At 35.1% G+C, this 15,044-nt stretch overlaps 1 protein-coding gene across 8 annotated transcripts in view; it reads right to left on the bottom strand.

Annotated features, from left to right (window-relative positions):
* The window catches only part of DCAF6 (DDB1 and CUL4 associated factor 6), a 136,116-nt gene that overhangs the window by 12,050 nt on the left and 109,022 nt on the right, over positions 1 to 15,044 (bottom strand). Inside the window, exon 16 of one of the 8 annotated variants that reach the window (XM_087437604.1) lies at positions 1,994 to 2,205. The exons of the other annotated variants lie outside the window; for them this stretch is intronic. Within the exon in view, the coding sequence (XP_087293730.1) occupies positions 2,166 to 2,205 (40 nt within the window). The 3' untranslated portion in view covers positions 1,994 to 2,165. Of the gene's footprint in view, positions 1 to 1,993; positions 2,206 to 15,044 lie in introns of those variants that run through there. 8 annotated transcript variants of the gene reach the window in all.

Genomic DNA, 15,044 nt, shown 5'->3' with positions numbered 1-15,044 from the left:
AGCAAAGAACAGACTAGTCAAGAAAAAGAGAATAAATACTAACATACATGCAATAAAACAAGATCTTCAAATAGAATCTATTCTATATGGACTCCATATTGGAGATGTAGATTTGGAGCTACACTCTCCTAAGAACTGAGTTGGTAACAGAGCTGGAGACAAGAAGAACGGGCTCTTTTTAAGACTGATGTAATTATTAGAAGAAACTCTTACTAACACATGATATACTTAATAAGTTTTTTACTCTGCATTTGTTATTTAAAATGTATTTTGACATATAAGAGACCAAAAATCCAAAACATATAAAAAGTCTACAAATCAGTAAGAAAAACAAATATTATAACAGAAAAACAGGCAAATGACATGAGTATGGAAATTATAGAAGAAATAAAGAGTTAATAAATATACAAAAAGATGCTCAGATTCACTAATAAGATAAAGCTAAAACAACAAATTGATCTCTTTGAGTGTCTATCAGATTAAAAAGATTTTTATGTCTATCAGGGTAGCAAGAGTACAGGAAAACAGGAACAACTGGTTGGAGTTTGAAAGTGGTTTTACAGATAAAAAAGTGTACTCTTTCATTGTGAACTTTTCACTGAAGTAGAACACATGTAGAGGAAGGTATGAAATCATAAGTGTGTAACTCAAATTTTCACAAATGAAACAGGCCCATGTAATGAGCATCAGTATTGTAAAACAGCATAACCAGAATTCCAGAAGTCTCCTAGGACTCCATTCCCATCATTACTCTCCCCCTAAAGGAAACCACTATTCTGACTTCTAATATGGATTAATTTTGCCTGTTTGTGAACATTAATTAAATAGAATCAGATGATATATATTTTTTTGTGTCTAGCTTCTTTAGCTCAACATTATGTTTTTAAGATTCATCCACATTGTTTTATTTAGCTATAGTTCATTCATCCTCTTTGCTGTAGAGTACTACTTTGTGAAATATAATTTATTTATCCATTCAACTGTTGGTGGACATTGGGTTGTTTACAGTTTTTGATTACTGAAATAGTTCTACTGTCAACATCTGGTCATGACTTTGGCAAACATATGTACATATTTCTGTTAGGTATATACCTAGAAGTGGAATTGCTGGACCACAGTATGTGTATATGTTCAGCTTTAGTAGATACTCCCAAACGTTTTCCAAAGTGGTTGCCCTAATTTACACTCCTGCCATCAATAATTAGAGTTCAAGTACAATATATTTTTGAGGAGAAATTAAATCATACCTATTAAAATTTAAAATGTTTTCACTTTAATGCAATTTTACTTTTAAAAAATGCATACTGTAGAAAAACAAATATGCAAATATATATATACATATGTGTGTGTATATATATCTTCACTGTAGTACTGTAATTAAGAGAGATTGGAAATAATTTAAAAAGTTCACATATAGGGGCCGGCTCCGTGGCGTAGCGGTTAAGTGCATGTGCTCCACTGCTGGCGGCCCGAGTCTGGATCCTGGGCGCGCACCAACGTATTGCATCTCAGGCCATGCTGTGGCGGCGTCCCACATGAATTGGAGGAAGATGGGCACGGATGTTAGCTCAGGGCCAGTCTTCCTCAGCAAAAAGAGGAGGATTGGCAGATGTTAGCACAGGGCTGACCCTCCTCACACACACACAAAAAATAGTTCACGTATAAAAGACAGGTTAAATAAATTATGGTATATCCATGCATTGGAATACTTATGGCACCATTAAAAAATATAAGGAAGATCCATACAGAACTACATGAAAAAATGTCAACATTATACTGCTGAATCTAAAACACAGGTTACAGAATAATTCATAGGGGAAAAATTTTATATATGTATAGAAAGGGTCTAGAAAACCAGATACCAAATTGTTAATAACACTTTAAAAAACTATATAACAATTATGTACTCCTACTTTTATAATAAAAAGGTATTTTATTTTTCATAAAATGGTCTACTATAAATTATATAGGCTCATTTCAAAAGTGTTTTAAAAACTTTATTCTATGCTATGTATAGCTAAAAAAAAAGGGTCTACCTACACACAAATTTTTAAGTCATATATAATTAGAAACTTCCAGACAGAAAGCTGACATGTTTAGTTTACCTTGATTCTCTCTTTCTGGTTGGGAGATGAGAATGGGGAGGGTTGAGAGTTCAAATGCTCTCAAAGAAACATAATTAATATGGTTGGATCTTTCTTTTTTCTGAAGTGGAAGAAAAGAGAAAAGAATACACTGAATCATTAAAAATATGAGATTAACTAAAAAAATTAAAAATAGAAATATCATATGATCCAGCTATTCCATTACTGGATATTTATCCAAAGAACATGAAATCAATAATTCAAAAAGATGTATGCACCCCTATGTTCACTACAGCATTATTCACAATAGCCAAGATGTGGAAGCAACCCAAGCGCCCATCAACTGATGAGTGGATAAAGATGATGTGGTATATATGTACAATGGAATACTACTCAGCCATAAAAAAAAGACAAAATCTTGTCATTTGCAACAACATGGATGGACCTTGAAGGTATTATGCTAAGCAAAAAAAAGTCAGACAGAGAAAGACAAATACCATATGATTTCATTCATATGTGGAAGATAAACAAACACATAGATAAGGAAAACAGAATGGTGGTTACCAGAGGGGAAGGGGGTGGGGGAAGAGTGAAAGGGGTACATACATATGGTGACAGATAAAAACTAGACTATTGGTGGTGAATATGATGCAGTCTACACAGAAACTGAAATATAATAACGTACACCTGAAATTTACACAATGTTATAAGCCATTAAAACCTCAATACAATAATTAAAAAATATATGTGATTAACAAGAAACCAATAAAGAAAAAAACTCTTTTGCTAAGAAAGTAGACTATCAAGTAGCAGAGGAAATAGAAATAACCTTGTTGATAAGCCAAAGGCCTTAGGAACTATAAATGGAAAAAGAACTTATATGACAAATTAAGAATTTAGATGGAAGCTCAAATCATTTAAAACAAGATGTGTGGGCAAAATTAAAGCTGAATAAGTAATGAGGTGACAGTAATTAAGAATTAGTGACGATGGTACCAAATCATAAATGCTCATTTCATTTAAAAGTGTGCTCTAGATATGTTATAATTTACTGCTTAATGTTTCTTTGGCTTAACCGTCCTAATAAAGAATAATTTTAAACTCTAGATCTCAAGTTATAGAGTTTGTATTAAACAGTTTAAATCAAAGATTGGGGCACCTACCACTATCCCACTGTAGGAAAATTTAAAACAACTATGATTAATATGCTAAGGGCTATAATGGATAAAGTAACAGCATGCAAGAGTAGATAGGCAAGGTAAGCAGACAGATGGAAATCCTAAGAAAGAACCAAAAAGAAATGCTAGATATTAAAAAACACTGTTAACAAAAATGAAGAATGCCTTTGATGTGTTCATTAATAGACTGGACATGGCTGAGAAAAGAATCTTTGAACTAGAGAATGTATCAATAGAATCCTTGAAAATCAAAAAGCAAAGAAAATAAAGACACACACACATACCAAATGAATAGAATATCCAAGGACTGTGGGATAACTACAAAAGGTGTAACATGGGAATAACAGAAGAAGAAGAGAGAGAGAGAAGAAATATTTGAAACAATAATGACTGAGAATTTCCCCAAATTAATGTCAGACATCAAACCACAGACCCAGGAAATTCAGAGACCATCAAGCAGGATAAATGCCAAAAAAACCCACTACACCTTGGCATATCATTTTCAAAATACAGAAAATCAAAGAAAAAGAAAAAGTCCTGAAAGAAGCCCCAGGGAAAAAAAAATCTTACCTATGGAGGAACAAATATAAGAATCATATCCTGTTCTCCTCAGAAACCATAAAGCAAGAAGAGAATGAAGTGAAATATTTAAAGTGTTGAGAGAAAAAAAAAAATCACCAACCTATAATTCTGTACCCCGTGAAATTATCCTTCTAAAGTGAATGAGAAATAAAGACCTTCTCAGACAAACAAAAATTGAGAGAATTTGTTGCCAGTAGACCTGCCTTGTAAGAAATGTTAAAAGAAGTTTGTTAGAAGGAGCAAAATAATATAGGTCAGAAACATGGATCTATATAAATAAAGGAAAAACATCAAAGAAGGAATACGTGAAGGCAAAAAACTTTCATTTTTCATATTTATCTTAATTATCTAGCAGATTGTTCAAAATAATAATAGCAACAATGTATTCCATTATGCATGCTTATGCATATATCATATATATATGCTTATGTATGCTTGTATTACAGAGAAATGAATGACAGCAATGATACAAGGGAGAGAAAGAAAGAATTAAGATTTTCTTATTATAAGGTACGCACACTGCCTGAGAAATGGTATAGCCTTATTTGAAAGTAGACTTGGATTAGTTGTAAGAGTATATAGCAAACTCTTGCGCAACCACTAAAAAAATAAAAAAAGAAGTATCATGTATGCTAAGAAAGAAGAGAAAATGGAATCATAAAATGCTGAATTAAAAGCACAAAAGGCAGAAAACGAGTAGAAGACAAAAAGAGGAACAAAAGTCAAGGGCAACAAATAGAAGACAGTAATAAATATGGTAGACATTAATCCAACTATATCAAAATCACTTTCAATGTCAATGGTCTAAATACACCAATAAAAAGACAGAGATCGTCAGAGTGGATCAAAAACTATGACCATTGTCTATAAGAAACCCAGTTTAAATATAAAGACACATATAGATTAAAAGTAAATGGATGGCGAAAAATATACCATGCTAACACTGATTAAAAGAAAGCAGGAGTAACTACAATCATGCGTCATTTAACGACAGGGATATGTTCTGAGAAATGCGTCATTAGGCAATTCTGTCTTGTGCGAACCTCATGGAGTGTACTTACACAAACCTAGATGGTATAGCCTACACACCTAGGCCATATGTTACTAACCTTATGGGACCACTATCACATATGTGGTCTATCATTGACCCAATGTGGTTATGTGGCACAAGACTGTAAACCAACGGAGGCATTCTTTTCCAAACAGGAGCAAGATGTGATTCTACTATTATTACTAACCAGTACAAGAAAACAATGAGAATGGAAAGGAGGAAAGAAAACTCATATTTGTAATGATATGACTGTCTACATAAAAAAAACTCAAAGGAATTTATGTGCCAATTAACAGAAATAATAGAAGACCATTTAGCTAGATATAAGATCAATATACAAGTCAACTGCAGGGCAGGCCCCGTGGCTTAGCGGTTAGGTGCGCGTGCTCTACTGCTGGCGGCCTGGGTTCGGATCCTGGGCGCACACCGAAGCACCGCTTCTCCGGCCATGCTGAGGCCGCGTCCCACATACAGCAACTAGAAGGATGTGCAACCATGACATACAACTATCTACTGCGGCTTTGGGGAAAAAAATAAATAAATAAAACTATAAAAAAAAACAAAAAACAAAACAAGTCAACTGCATTTCTAAACACCAGCAACAAACAATTAAGAGAACCTAAAATTTAAAAAGAATGCATTTACCACAGCAACAAAAATGAAGGTGTCTATGCACCGACGCACCGCTTCTCCGGCCATGCTGAGGCAGTGTCCCATATAGAATAACCAGAAGGATGTGCAACTGTAACATACAACCATCTACTGGGGCTTTGCGGGAAAAAAAGGAGGAGGAATGGCAATAGATGTTAGCTCAGAGCCGGTCTTCCTCAGCAAAAAAAGGAGGATTGGCATGGATGTTAGCTCAGGGCTGATCTTCCTCACCAGAAAAAAAAAAAAAAAAGTGAAGGTGTCTATAAATAAGAAAAATGTGCAAAACCTATTTGTAGAAAATTATGAAATGTTACTGAAAGACATTTTAAAAAGGCCTAAATAAATGTAGAGATAACTTAATATTGTAAGAACAATCAATTCTCCTCCAAATTCATTTATACGTTTATTACAATTACACTCATATTCTGATGACTCAGTTGTGGAACTTAAAATGCTTATTATAAAAAGGGCAAAGAATAGCCAAGATCCTTCTAAAGAAGAATAAAGAGAAGGGACTTGCCTTAGAAGATACGAAAATTTATTATAAAGCTATAATAATTATAAGAGTATGGTACTAATGGAGAGACAGACAAATTGTCCAAAGGAACAAAACGGATAGCCCAGAAATAGACCTGTGTTTATAAGGAAACTTGCAATATGACACAGGAGGGGAAAAAGGGCTATCTAAATGGGCTGGGGAAGGGTACACATGTACATCATAAACAAAAATCAATTCTAGATGGATTAACAACTTAAATGTTGAAAGAGAACTTTAGAAGGAAATTCTTAATTTTTTAAATTCCAGGGCAGGTAGAGATTTCTTAAAAGAAAGTGATAAGCATAAAAGATTCATAAAATTCAACAACATTAAAATTAAGAATGGTTGCTCAAAACATGGCTTAAAGAAAAAAAAATCAAATTAGGAAAAATATTTGCACACTTCTAAGTGATAACAGATTAGTTTCAAAATATATTAAGAATTCCTACAAATCAGCATGGAAAAGAAAAGCAACTCAAAGAAAACAACCCAGCAGAAAACGAGATATAGTTAAAAAACATATGAGAGATGCATAATCTCATTTTGTAAAGAGGGAAACGAAAATCAAGACCATGAGATACCATTGTATACCCAATCAATTGGCAAAATAAAAAATGTAACAATACCAGGTATTGGAGAAGATGTGGATCAATGTGATTACTAGTGATTGTACTAATTTACACTCTACTTTGGAAAACAATTTGAGATTATCTTGTAAAATTAAACATTTCCTTATGTATGTACCCAAGAAAAACTCCAGGAGACATGCTTCAGAATGTTTAAAGCAACATTGTTAATAATAGCAAAAACTGCAAACAACCTAAATACCCATTAAGAGGAAAAAGGAAAAATTAAAGTATAGTCATACAATGGATTATTATATAGCAGTAAAATTGACTGAGCAACAGCTATACATAACATGGATAAATCTTAATAACACATGTTGACTGAAAAAAAAAAAGGCAAGTCCCAGTTCCATATACAGTATGATATCCTTTTTTATAAAGTTCAAAAGTGGGTAAAACAAATTAAATAATATATTGTTTTGGCATCTGTGTTTATATGATAATTTTTTGCTTTTTAAAGCAAGGTATGATAAACATAACATTCAGGAGAGTGATTACCACCAGTATGGTGGGCAGTGGGACAGAATGGGGAGGATATTGGTAGATGTAAGTTACTGGTAGTCTAATTCTTGGGTTAGGTGGTGGGTTCACGGGTATTTATTATATTATTAAATAAATGAATAAGGAAAAGGAGCCAACCATGAATCAACAGTGACACTGTGTCACAAACCTAGAATTATAAAAATACAATTCTCCCCCTCCTCAAATTAGGTTAGGAGCCCTAAATTCTCCCACTGCCTATGCAAAGCTCTATCATTGCTATGACTGTGTTGTAATTATTTATATGTGTCTATGTATCCCACTACACTGCGAGCTCATGGAGGCTGTGTTTTCATCATACTTATATCGCCAGTATCCACTACAGTGTCACAGATTTATTCAATGAATAAAATAAAAAATACAAAATTGATTCATCCAGGAATTTCAAAGTAACAACAAAAACATCTCAAGGTATCAGCTATTATTCTATTTGGGAGAGAGCATTTAATAGATGGTAAAAAAAAGGCAGAGATGGGCCAGCCCGGTGGCGCAAGCAGTTAAGTGCACGCGCTCCGCTGCGGCGGCCCAGGGTTTGCTGGTTTGGATCCCAGGCGCACACCGACGCACGGCTTGGCAAGCCATGCTGTGGCAGTGTCCATATAAAGTGGAGGAAGATGGGCATGGATGTTAGCCCAGGGCCAGTCTTCCTCAGCAAAAAGAGGAGGATTGGCAGATGTTAGCTCAGGGCTGATCTTCCTCACAAAAAAATAAAAATAAAATAATAAAAAAAAATGCAGAGAGAATCTGAAGGGCGTGAAATTGACCTAAGAATATAAAACCTAGATTCCTGACTTTACATTTTATCCTTTCCTCCCTGAGTGTCTTTTGTTTTTTTTTGGTGAGGAAGATTAGCCCTGAGCTTACATCTGTCGCCAATCCTCCCATTTTTGCGGACGAAGATTGGCCCTGGGCTAACATCCGTGCCCATCTTCCTCTACTTTATATATGGGACACCTGCCACAGCATGGCCTGATAAGTAGTGCACAGGTCTGAGCCTGGGATCCGAACCCGTGAAACCTGGCCCGCTGAAATGAAGCGAGTGAACTTAACCACTATGCCACCAGGCTGGCCCCTATATTTTATTTTCTAATTTTTTTGTGAGGAAGTTTGGCCATGAGCTAACATCCGTTGCCAATCTTCCTCTTTTTGCTGAGGAAGATTGGCCCTGAGATAACATCTGTGCCCATCTTCCTCTATTTTGTATATGGGATGCTGCCACAGCATGGCTTGATGAGTGGTGCATCGGTCCGCGCCTGGGATCCGAACCTGCAAACCCCCAGCCTCCAAAGCGGACCACATGAACTTAACCACTATGCCACCAGGCCGGACCCCCTATATTTTATTTTTAATATTGCATATCCTACAAAATTGTGTTTCTAAATGATCTATCAGTCCTATTTTTAAAAAATACTAAATTGGCACATTTAGTAGTTAACGAACCAGGATAAGATATAAGGAGAAATTCATTTAATAGCACTACAAACATAAAATATGAATTACTTCGCCTATTGTTTTCAACAAGGTAAATCATTTTACAAAACACCATTACATATAGCTAGAGTAGTACAAATTAATTGATATTACTGGTATTATTAAACTAGCTTGCAGGAGAACAAAGAAATTTTAGGGTAGAAAAAATGGCTTAAAGACTAGGCGAGACCTGATTTACTTAACCTGAAATTAAATGACTTAAGGGGTAATTCAGTTAGCCAAAGGAGGTTAATATAAAAGAAAGGAAACCCAAGGATTTAGCACAGGAAACTGTACTAAGGATAGAACATGAAGACATGACTAGAATTATAGCAGGTGAATTTTGAATTTACCTGTAGAAAGAAATTCCTTACAGCGCGGGTGCGAAACACTAAACTGAAGTCAAAAAGTCTCCTAGACCAGGTATCTAATGAACTTGATACTCACAATTATGAATATAAACTGGAATGATCTGGAAGAGCATTTTCCAAACTGTGGGGTGTTCCTAGGTATTCTACAAAATAGGTTTGTGTTCAAATAAAAGTGGAAAATAATGGATTAAATAAGTTAAACAGCTTTCTTTAGTGCAAGTTTTCTCAGAGGCTTTATTATGCTAATGTATTTTTGAGTCTCAAAAAGAGGTATACACAATGTAGTATGCCCCAAATTGTGTGACCTCATTGTAGAGTATCAGAACCCCCATCTTGCTAATCTCATAATTAAATTCTTCCATCTTAAAATAGAGTTTGTGTTTTACAAAACTTGAGCTTGATTTTTTCCATTCAAAGATTGAAAAATTAGGTTTTTATAAACATAGGGAATCTATTCTCAATCCCCCTAGTCCCTCTGCAACAAGAGAGTTTCTGCAATAATTATTACATTTCTATGTCTCTATTTCTAGAACAGCTATATAATTTTGGTATAAGAACCAAAGTTGCTATGGGTATGTGTCAAATAAACATTCCCTAGGCATAATTAAGAAAAGAGAAAGATATTAAAACCAAAGAATAAGTTTAAATTCTATTTATTTATGCCTCATTGGAAATGCTCATTATAACTCTGAATACCACTGTTCTTCAGTATACCAAGTTCAAAAACTGTAAGTTCTTTTAATTTACACTATGTATACATTCTTCTTATAATGACTTATTGGTTTTTAGAAAAGAAAACCTCATTGATTTGAATCTCCAAATTTAGAATTTGTGATTATTCAGAGTTAAGCTCAAATTTACCTTTAAATTATCAATTAAAAAAAATGCTTGCTGTCCAAATGAATCTATGAACAAGAGTTTATAAAAGATGTTGTTTTTTAAAAAATAACATTTTTAAGTGTTTTAAAGCACTTGTTTATAGTAAAAGCCATGTTAGTGTTACTAAGTCATCTATTGTAATCAACAAGAAAGGTCTATAGATTGGAATTTCAGTCATTTTGACACATATCTTCATGAGTATCTGAAATAAGAGAGGTGGACGAGAGTATCTTTCTGCTTCTGCTCCTTTTTTGGGGTGGGGAGTGGTGGGAGGGAGAAACTGGATTCCTTGCCTCACACTGTGTTAGTAAACAAAGGTAAAGGGTAGCAAGCCCTAATGCTGCTGTCTTTGGAAAGTTCTGCTTCCAAGGCAAGCCTTTGGCTGGTGTCCAAGAACTTGACTTTTGGAACCTGCATTGTTCTGCCTCCCTAGTACATTGAGTCCTGATGTACCTGCTTGCCTAGATGGTCTATACAAATAATGTGATATATGGTGAACACCTACTTTCCTTCTGAGCCTAGAATTTAGGTAGATGTGGTTGGGTGCAGAGACTGCCTACATGACCAGCCCCCAACAAAAATGCTGCATTTTGAGTCTTAAGCAGGCTTCTCTGGGCAGAAACACTACACAAGTGTTACTGCATTTTATTGCTGGAGGAAGGAGCATCTTATACTGCCCATCCCAGGAGGGAGAATGTTGGAAGCGTATGCTTGGATTCTTCCAGACTTTGTCTGATGTGTCTTTTTCCCTTGCCAAAATAAACTAAAGCCATGGTTATAAGTAACCCTGAGTTCTACAAGTCTTTCTAGCAAGTCATCAAATGTGTGGGGAGGTCATGGGACCCCTGAAACAGTAATTCATAGCTTTTCATTTATTTCAAGTTTTATGAAGCAGAGGAAGAAAACAATAAGCCAGATGATCAAAGGAAATATGAATAAAAATTTAGTTAGCTAGAGTTTTAGGTAAAAAGGTGTCTTCTTTGCCAACTTTTATTTATATATGCATGTACGTATTATGCTGGCCTTAAAGATGCTTACATCTTATATAGGGAAACATATACATATGCAATAAAGTATTATAGGTAGCATAATAGATGTACATAAGGGTACAGAGAAGAAATGTTCAGTTCTGCTTGGGATTACGAAATATATGGGCCAGGAAAAGATTCAAGAAGCAGCAGTTAACATGAATGTTGAAAGATGAGGTGGTCAAAATGATGGTAGTAGGAGGTCATTTCGGTTAGAGGGCACAGAGTAAGTAAAGACATGAGGCATAAAGTGTATTCAGAGACACTCCAAATATGGCTGATGTGGAGACTACGAGTAATCCTTGGCAGCAGCCATAACAGAGAATGCCCTACAGAACAGGCAAAGAAGCTGGAGTTTTTCTATATCATGGGCAATGGAGAACCACTGAAAGAGGACCTGAAGATGGACACAGACTGGAAGGAGTTGGCTGACTATTTAAATAGGAGACTGAGTGAGAGGTGATGAGGTAATAGTTGAGTGAAGAGTACGAGGTGATTATCATTTTATTTATTATTCACAGAAATAGATAATAGGGCCCTTATCATTCAGAATCTCAGCAGATTATAATAAGAGACATTGACAAAACACTACAGGACAGTCCCTAATGAAGACTGGCTATATGAGCACTAGAGGGAATCATGTGTGATAATTTCATTTTTCTAATTTTTTTTTTTTTTTTTTTTTTTGTGAGGAGGACTAGCCCTGAGCTAACATCCAATGCCAATCCTCCTTTTTCTGCTGAGGAAGATTGGCCCTGGGCTAACATCTGTGCCCATCTTCCTCTACTTTATATGGGACGCCACCACAGCATGGCTTGACAAGCGGTGCGTCGGGTCCATGCCCGGGGTCCGAACCTGCGAACCCAGATCTGAACCTGCGAACCCCAGGCGGCCCAAGCAGAGCACGCGCACCCAAGTGCTGCGCCACTGGGCCAGCCCCCTAATTTGGTTTATTTTAAGCAGAAGTTTACATTCCTTAAGGATCCTCAATTACTAAAAGGGAAAGCAGATTAAATGTGTTTGGTGTCAGGAAAAACTGCCTTATAATTAGAAATTTCCCCAGAAAGAAATAACTGAGGTAGAGAAGAATGAGTCTAAGCTCATTCACTCTAAGGGAAGATAAGTGTCACATTTTGTTTTACCACTGTTTACTAGTTCATAATAATCTCCATTTCAATATTTTAGCTTTTCTATAACTCACTTAAAGCAACATGGTACTTTTTAGTTGCAATCTTCACTGTAAAAGCAGAAACTGACTTTGAGTACTTGAGATAAATAAAGTATAAATCAGAAAACAAAAAAAGCTCTGAAACAAATTCCATTTTACTTCATTTAATTAGAAAGTGATAACTAACAACAGACTAATTTGCAAAAACTTACTTCAAATATACCTTAATGTTAAAACAGCCTAGAAAAACCAGCACAAAACAATTTTGAGACTTTACCATGGGAATCCTCATGCAAATGGGCCTTGACCAGGAATTTCTATACATCGACAATATTTTTTAGCTTATTTCATTATTATTCCCCATGGGGAACTCCACCAATTTTACATTCCTGATTGTTGCTATATATTATGTTTTATATTCCACTTTGTTTTAGAAACTAATGGTAAAATAACACATGTGCCACTAGAATTAGGTACAAAGTCGATTTTGTCAGTAAACTAGGTTTTGGATAGATGAATAATGGAGATCGAGGTTCACTTTAAAGTTATATTTTAAAATGTACCCCATTGTTAGTCTTCAAATTACAGAAGTGTTTAAGAGTTATATATATCATTTTTATGTGTGATATTCTTAAGTTATTAAGCTATTTATAAGAAGACAGCTTTCATTAAAAAATCAGAATCATAAACCTATGCACAGAATGAGACAAGTCCATTTTTAGTTCCTGACCTGAAGGAAAATCAGTATATGTGAATAATAACAAAAAGTTGCTAATTGTATTCCCAATCAAGTTTTAAAAACACATAAGTTATATTCTTCAACAAAATATTCAAAGCAAGTAACCAATATTTAAAGTACATTATTTCAGATTACAATTACTTTGTCATATAACACACCTGAAGTGAACATCAGTTATACCTGCACACAGGAAGTTTCTTTTCATTCTATTCCCATGCAGTGCATGCAGCTAAATACAGTTGTGAAAAGCAACCTGCTTTACAATGCTTAGCACTTAGAGCTCAGTAAGTTCAAAGAAGTATTAACTGTTAATAGGAAAGGTGGTTAGCTGTGGAAAAAGAGGACCTGGCAAATTCATCATAAAGAAAAATAAAATAATGAAGGAACATACTGAATTACCTCATTATTCTATCACCTATTGTTGTTCCTCTGATATTAAATCTAGTGAAGGGAACACAATAACTAAAGTCACTCACAAAGACTTCAAAGAACCAAATATTTAAAGCATTAAGGTCACCACTTTTATCATCAATCATTTAAATCTAAAACAATTTTGTTTCCCTTTGTGGTTTAGGGTATTATGTGAGAATATGACATTCAACTCAACGTGTATGAGAAATTAAGGAAACAGAAACACTCACTGAAGATCTATTAGACGGAAGATATTGCACTTAATGCCTTTTATCTTTTAAACAGATTAGAACCTAACCCTGTCACAGAGCTAGGGAAAGGTACTGACTCGTGGTATCAATACCATCCACTGGCAACACCCAAATTATGCTCCTCAGGGCTGAGTTGCTCTTTGGGAAATAAATAATTAAGCCTTGAGCTGACTCATTTGTTCTAACCATAAGACTATATAACAAGCAAGCAAAGAATAACAGAGCTTTTAACTCCCTAAGTGTTCAGTTCTTTCTCTATGATTACTTTTTTTTCCTATGCAATTTTCTTTAATAAAGAATAAACTTGAATCATTAGAAATACTGAAATAATGATGACTAGAAATATGGTGGCAAATTTATAGTATGCAAAGAATTTTGGCTTTAAAAATGAAAGCTATGTTCCAGAGTCCAGAGTAGGTAAATAGAACCAAATTTCTATGCAAATTAGAAATACTTTAAAGAAGTGATTAACAGGCAATATAGGATTAATATCTTGAATCTTCACAGAAAAAATCTTTAGAGTATATTAATTGAGTCTATAACTAAAAACTATTCAGGACTATGTGAGGACTTCTTCAGGAAACTTACTTAGAAGCTTGTCTTTCTTTAGAGAGCAAAAATCCTCTTGGATTTGGCAAGAGGAAGAGCTACCAGACAGGTCATCATACCATTTATTGTAAGATGGATTTGGCACTGTGAAAACAGTTTATATGAAGACCATCTAAATAAAAAACCTGACCACTTGCCTTTCATTTCGAGGGCACGTGTTTATGTTTCTAAATCCAGTATATAAAATCACTAAGGGATACACACACGACTTTCCCTTATTGTTTTTTAAATACTAGGATTAGAAAGTATATGTTTGAGGGTCGGTCCCGTGGCTTAGCGGTTAAGTGCGTGCGCTCCGCTGCTGGTGGCCCGGGTTCAGATCCCGGGCGCACACCGACACACCGCTTGTCCGGCCATGCTGAGGCCACGTCCCACATAAAGCAACTAGAAGGATGTGCAGCTATGACATACAACTATCTACTGGGGCTTTGGGGGAAAAAAATAAAATAAATAAAATATTAAAAAAAAAAAAAGAAAATATATGTTTGATTAATTATTTCTTCCTTCAATTTAGTTTCCATTTAACGTTCTAAGTTCTTGCCCTAGACAACGTTAAAGGGAACCAAGTATGTGGTGATTCATAGATTCCATTGTTTTAAACTTTGGACATCTACCAGTAGAGGCATTTTACCATAGACTATAGCTCGGTTTCTCTCTATAAGACTGATTTACTATAGAGCAGGGATCAGCAAACTATGGCTCTTGGGCCAAATCTCGCCAACTGTCTATTTGGTTACATTTTAAATGGTTATATAAGTACCTACATAATAGCTTCCATTTTACCTCTTGGCCAGCAACGCCTAAAATATTTACTGTCTGGCTTTTTAGGAACAAGTCTGCTGACCTCTGCTATACAGAGTCCCAGTTG

Source organism: Ceratotherium simum, chromosome 2 (assembly GCF_057802395.1).
Source record: "Ceratotherium simum simum isolate JZ-2026a chromosome 2, ASM5780239v1, whole genome shotgun sequence".
Taxonomy (NCBI): Eukaryota; Metazoa; Chordata; class Mammalia; order Perissodactyla; family Rhinocerotidae; genus Ceratotherium; species Ceratotherium simum.
The sequence above is the reverse complement of the archived record's forward strand: the minus strand, read 5'-3'. Positions and strand labels throughout refer to the sequence as shown.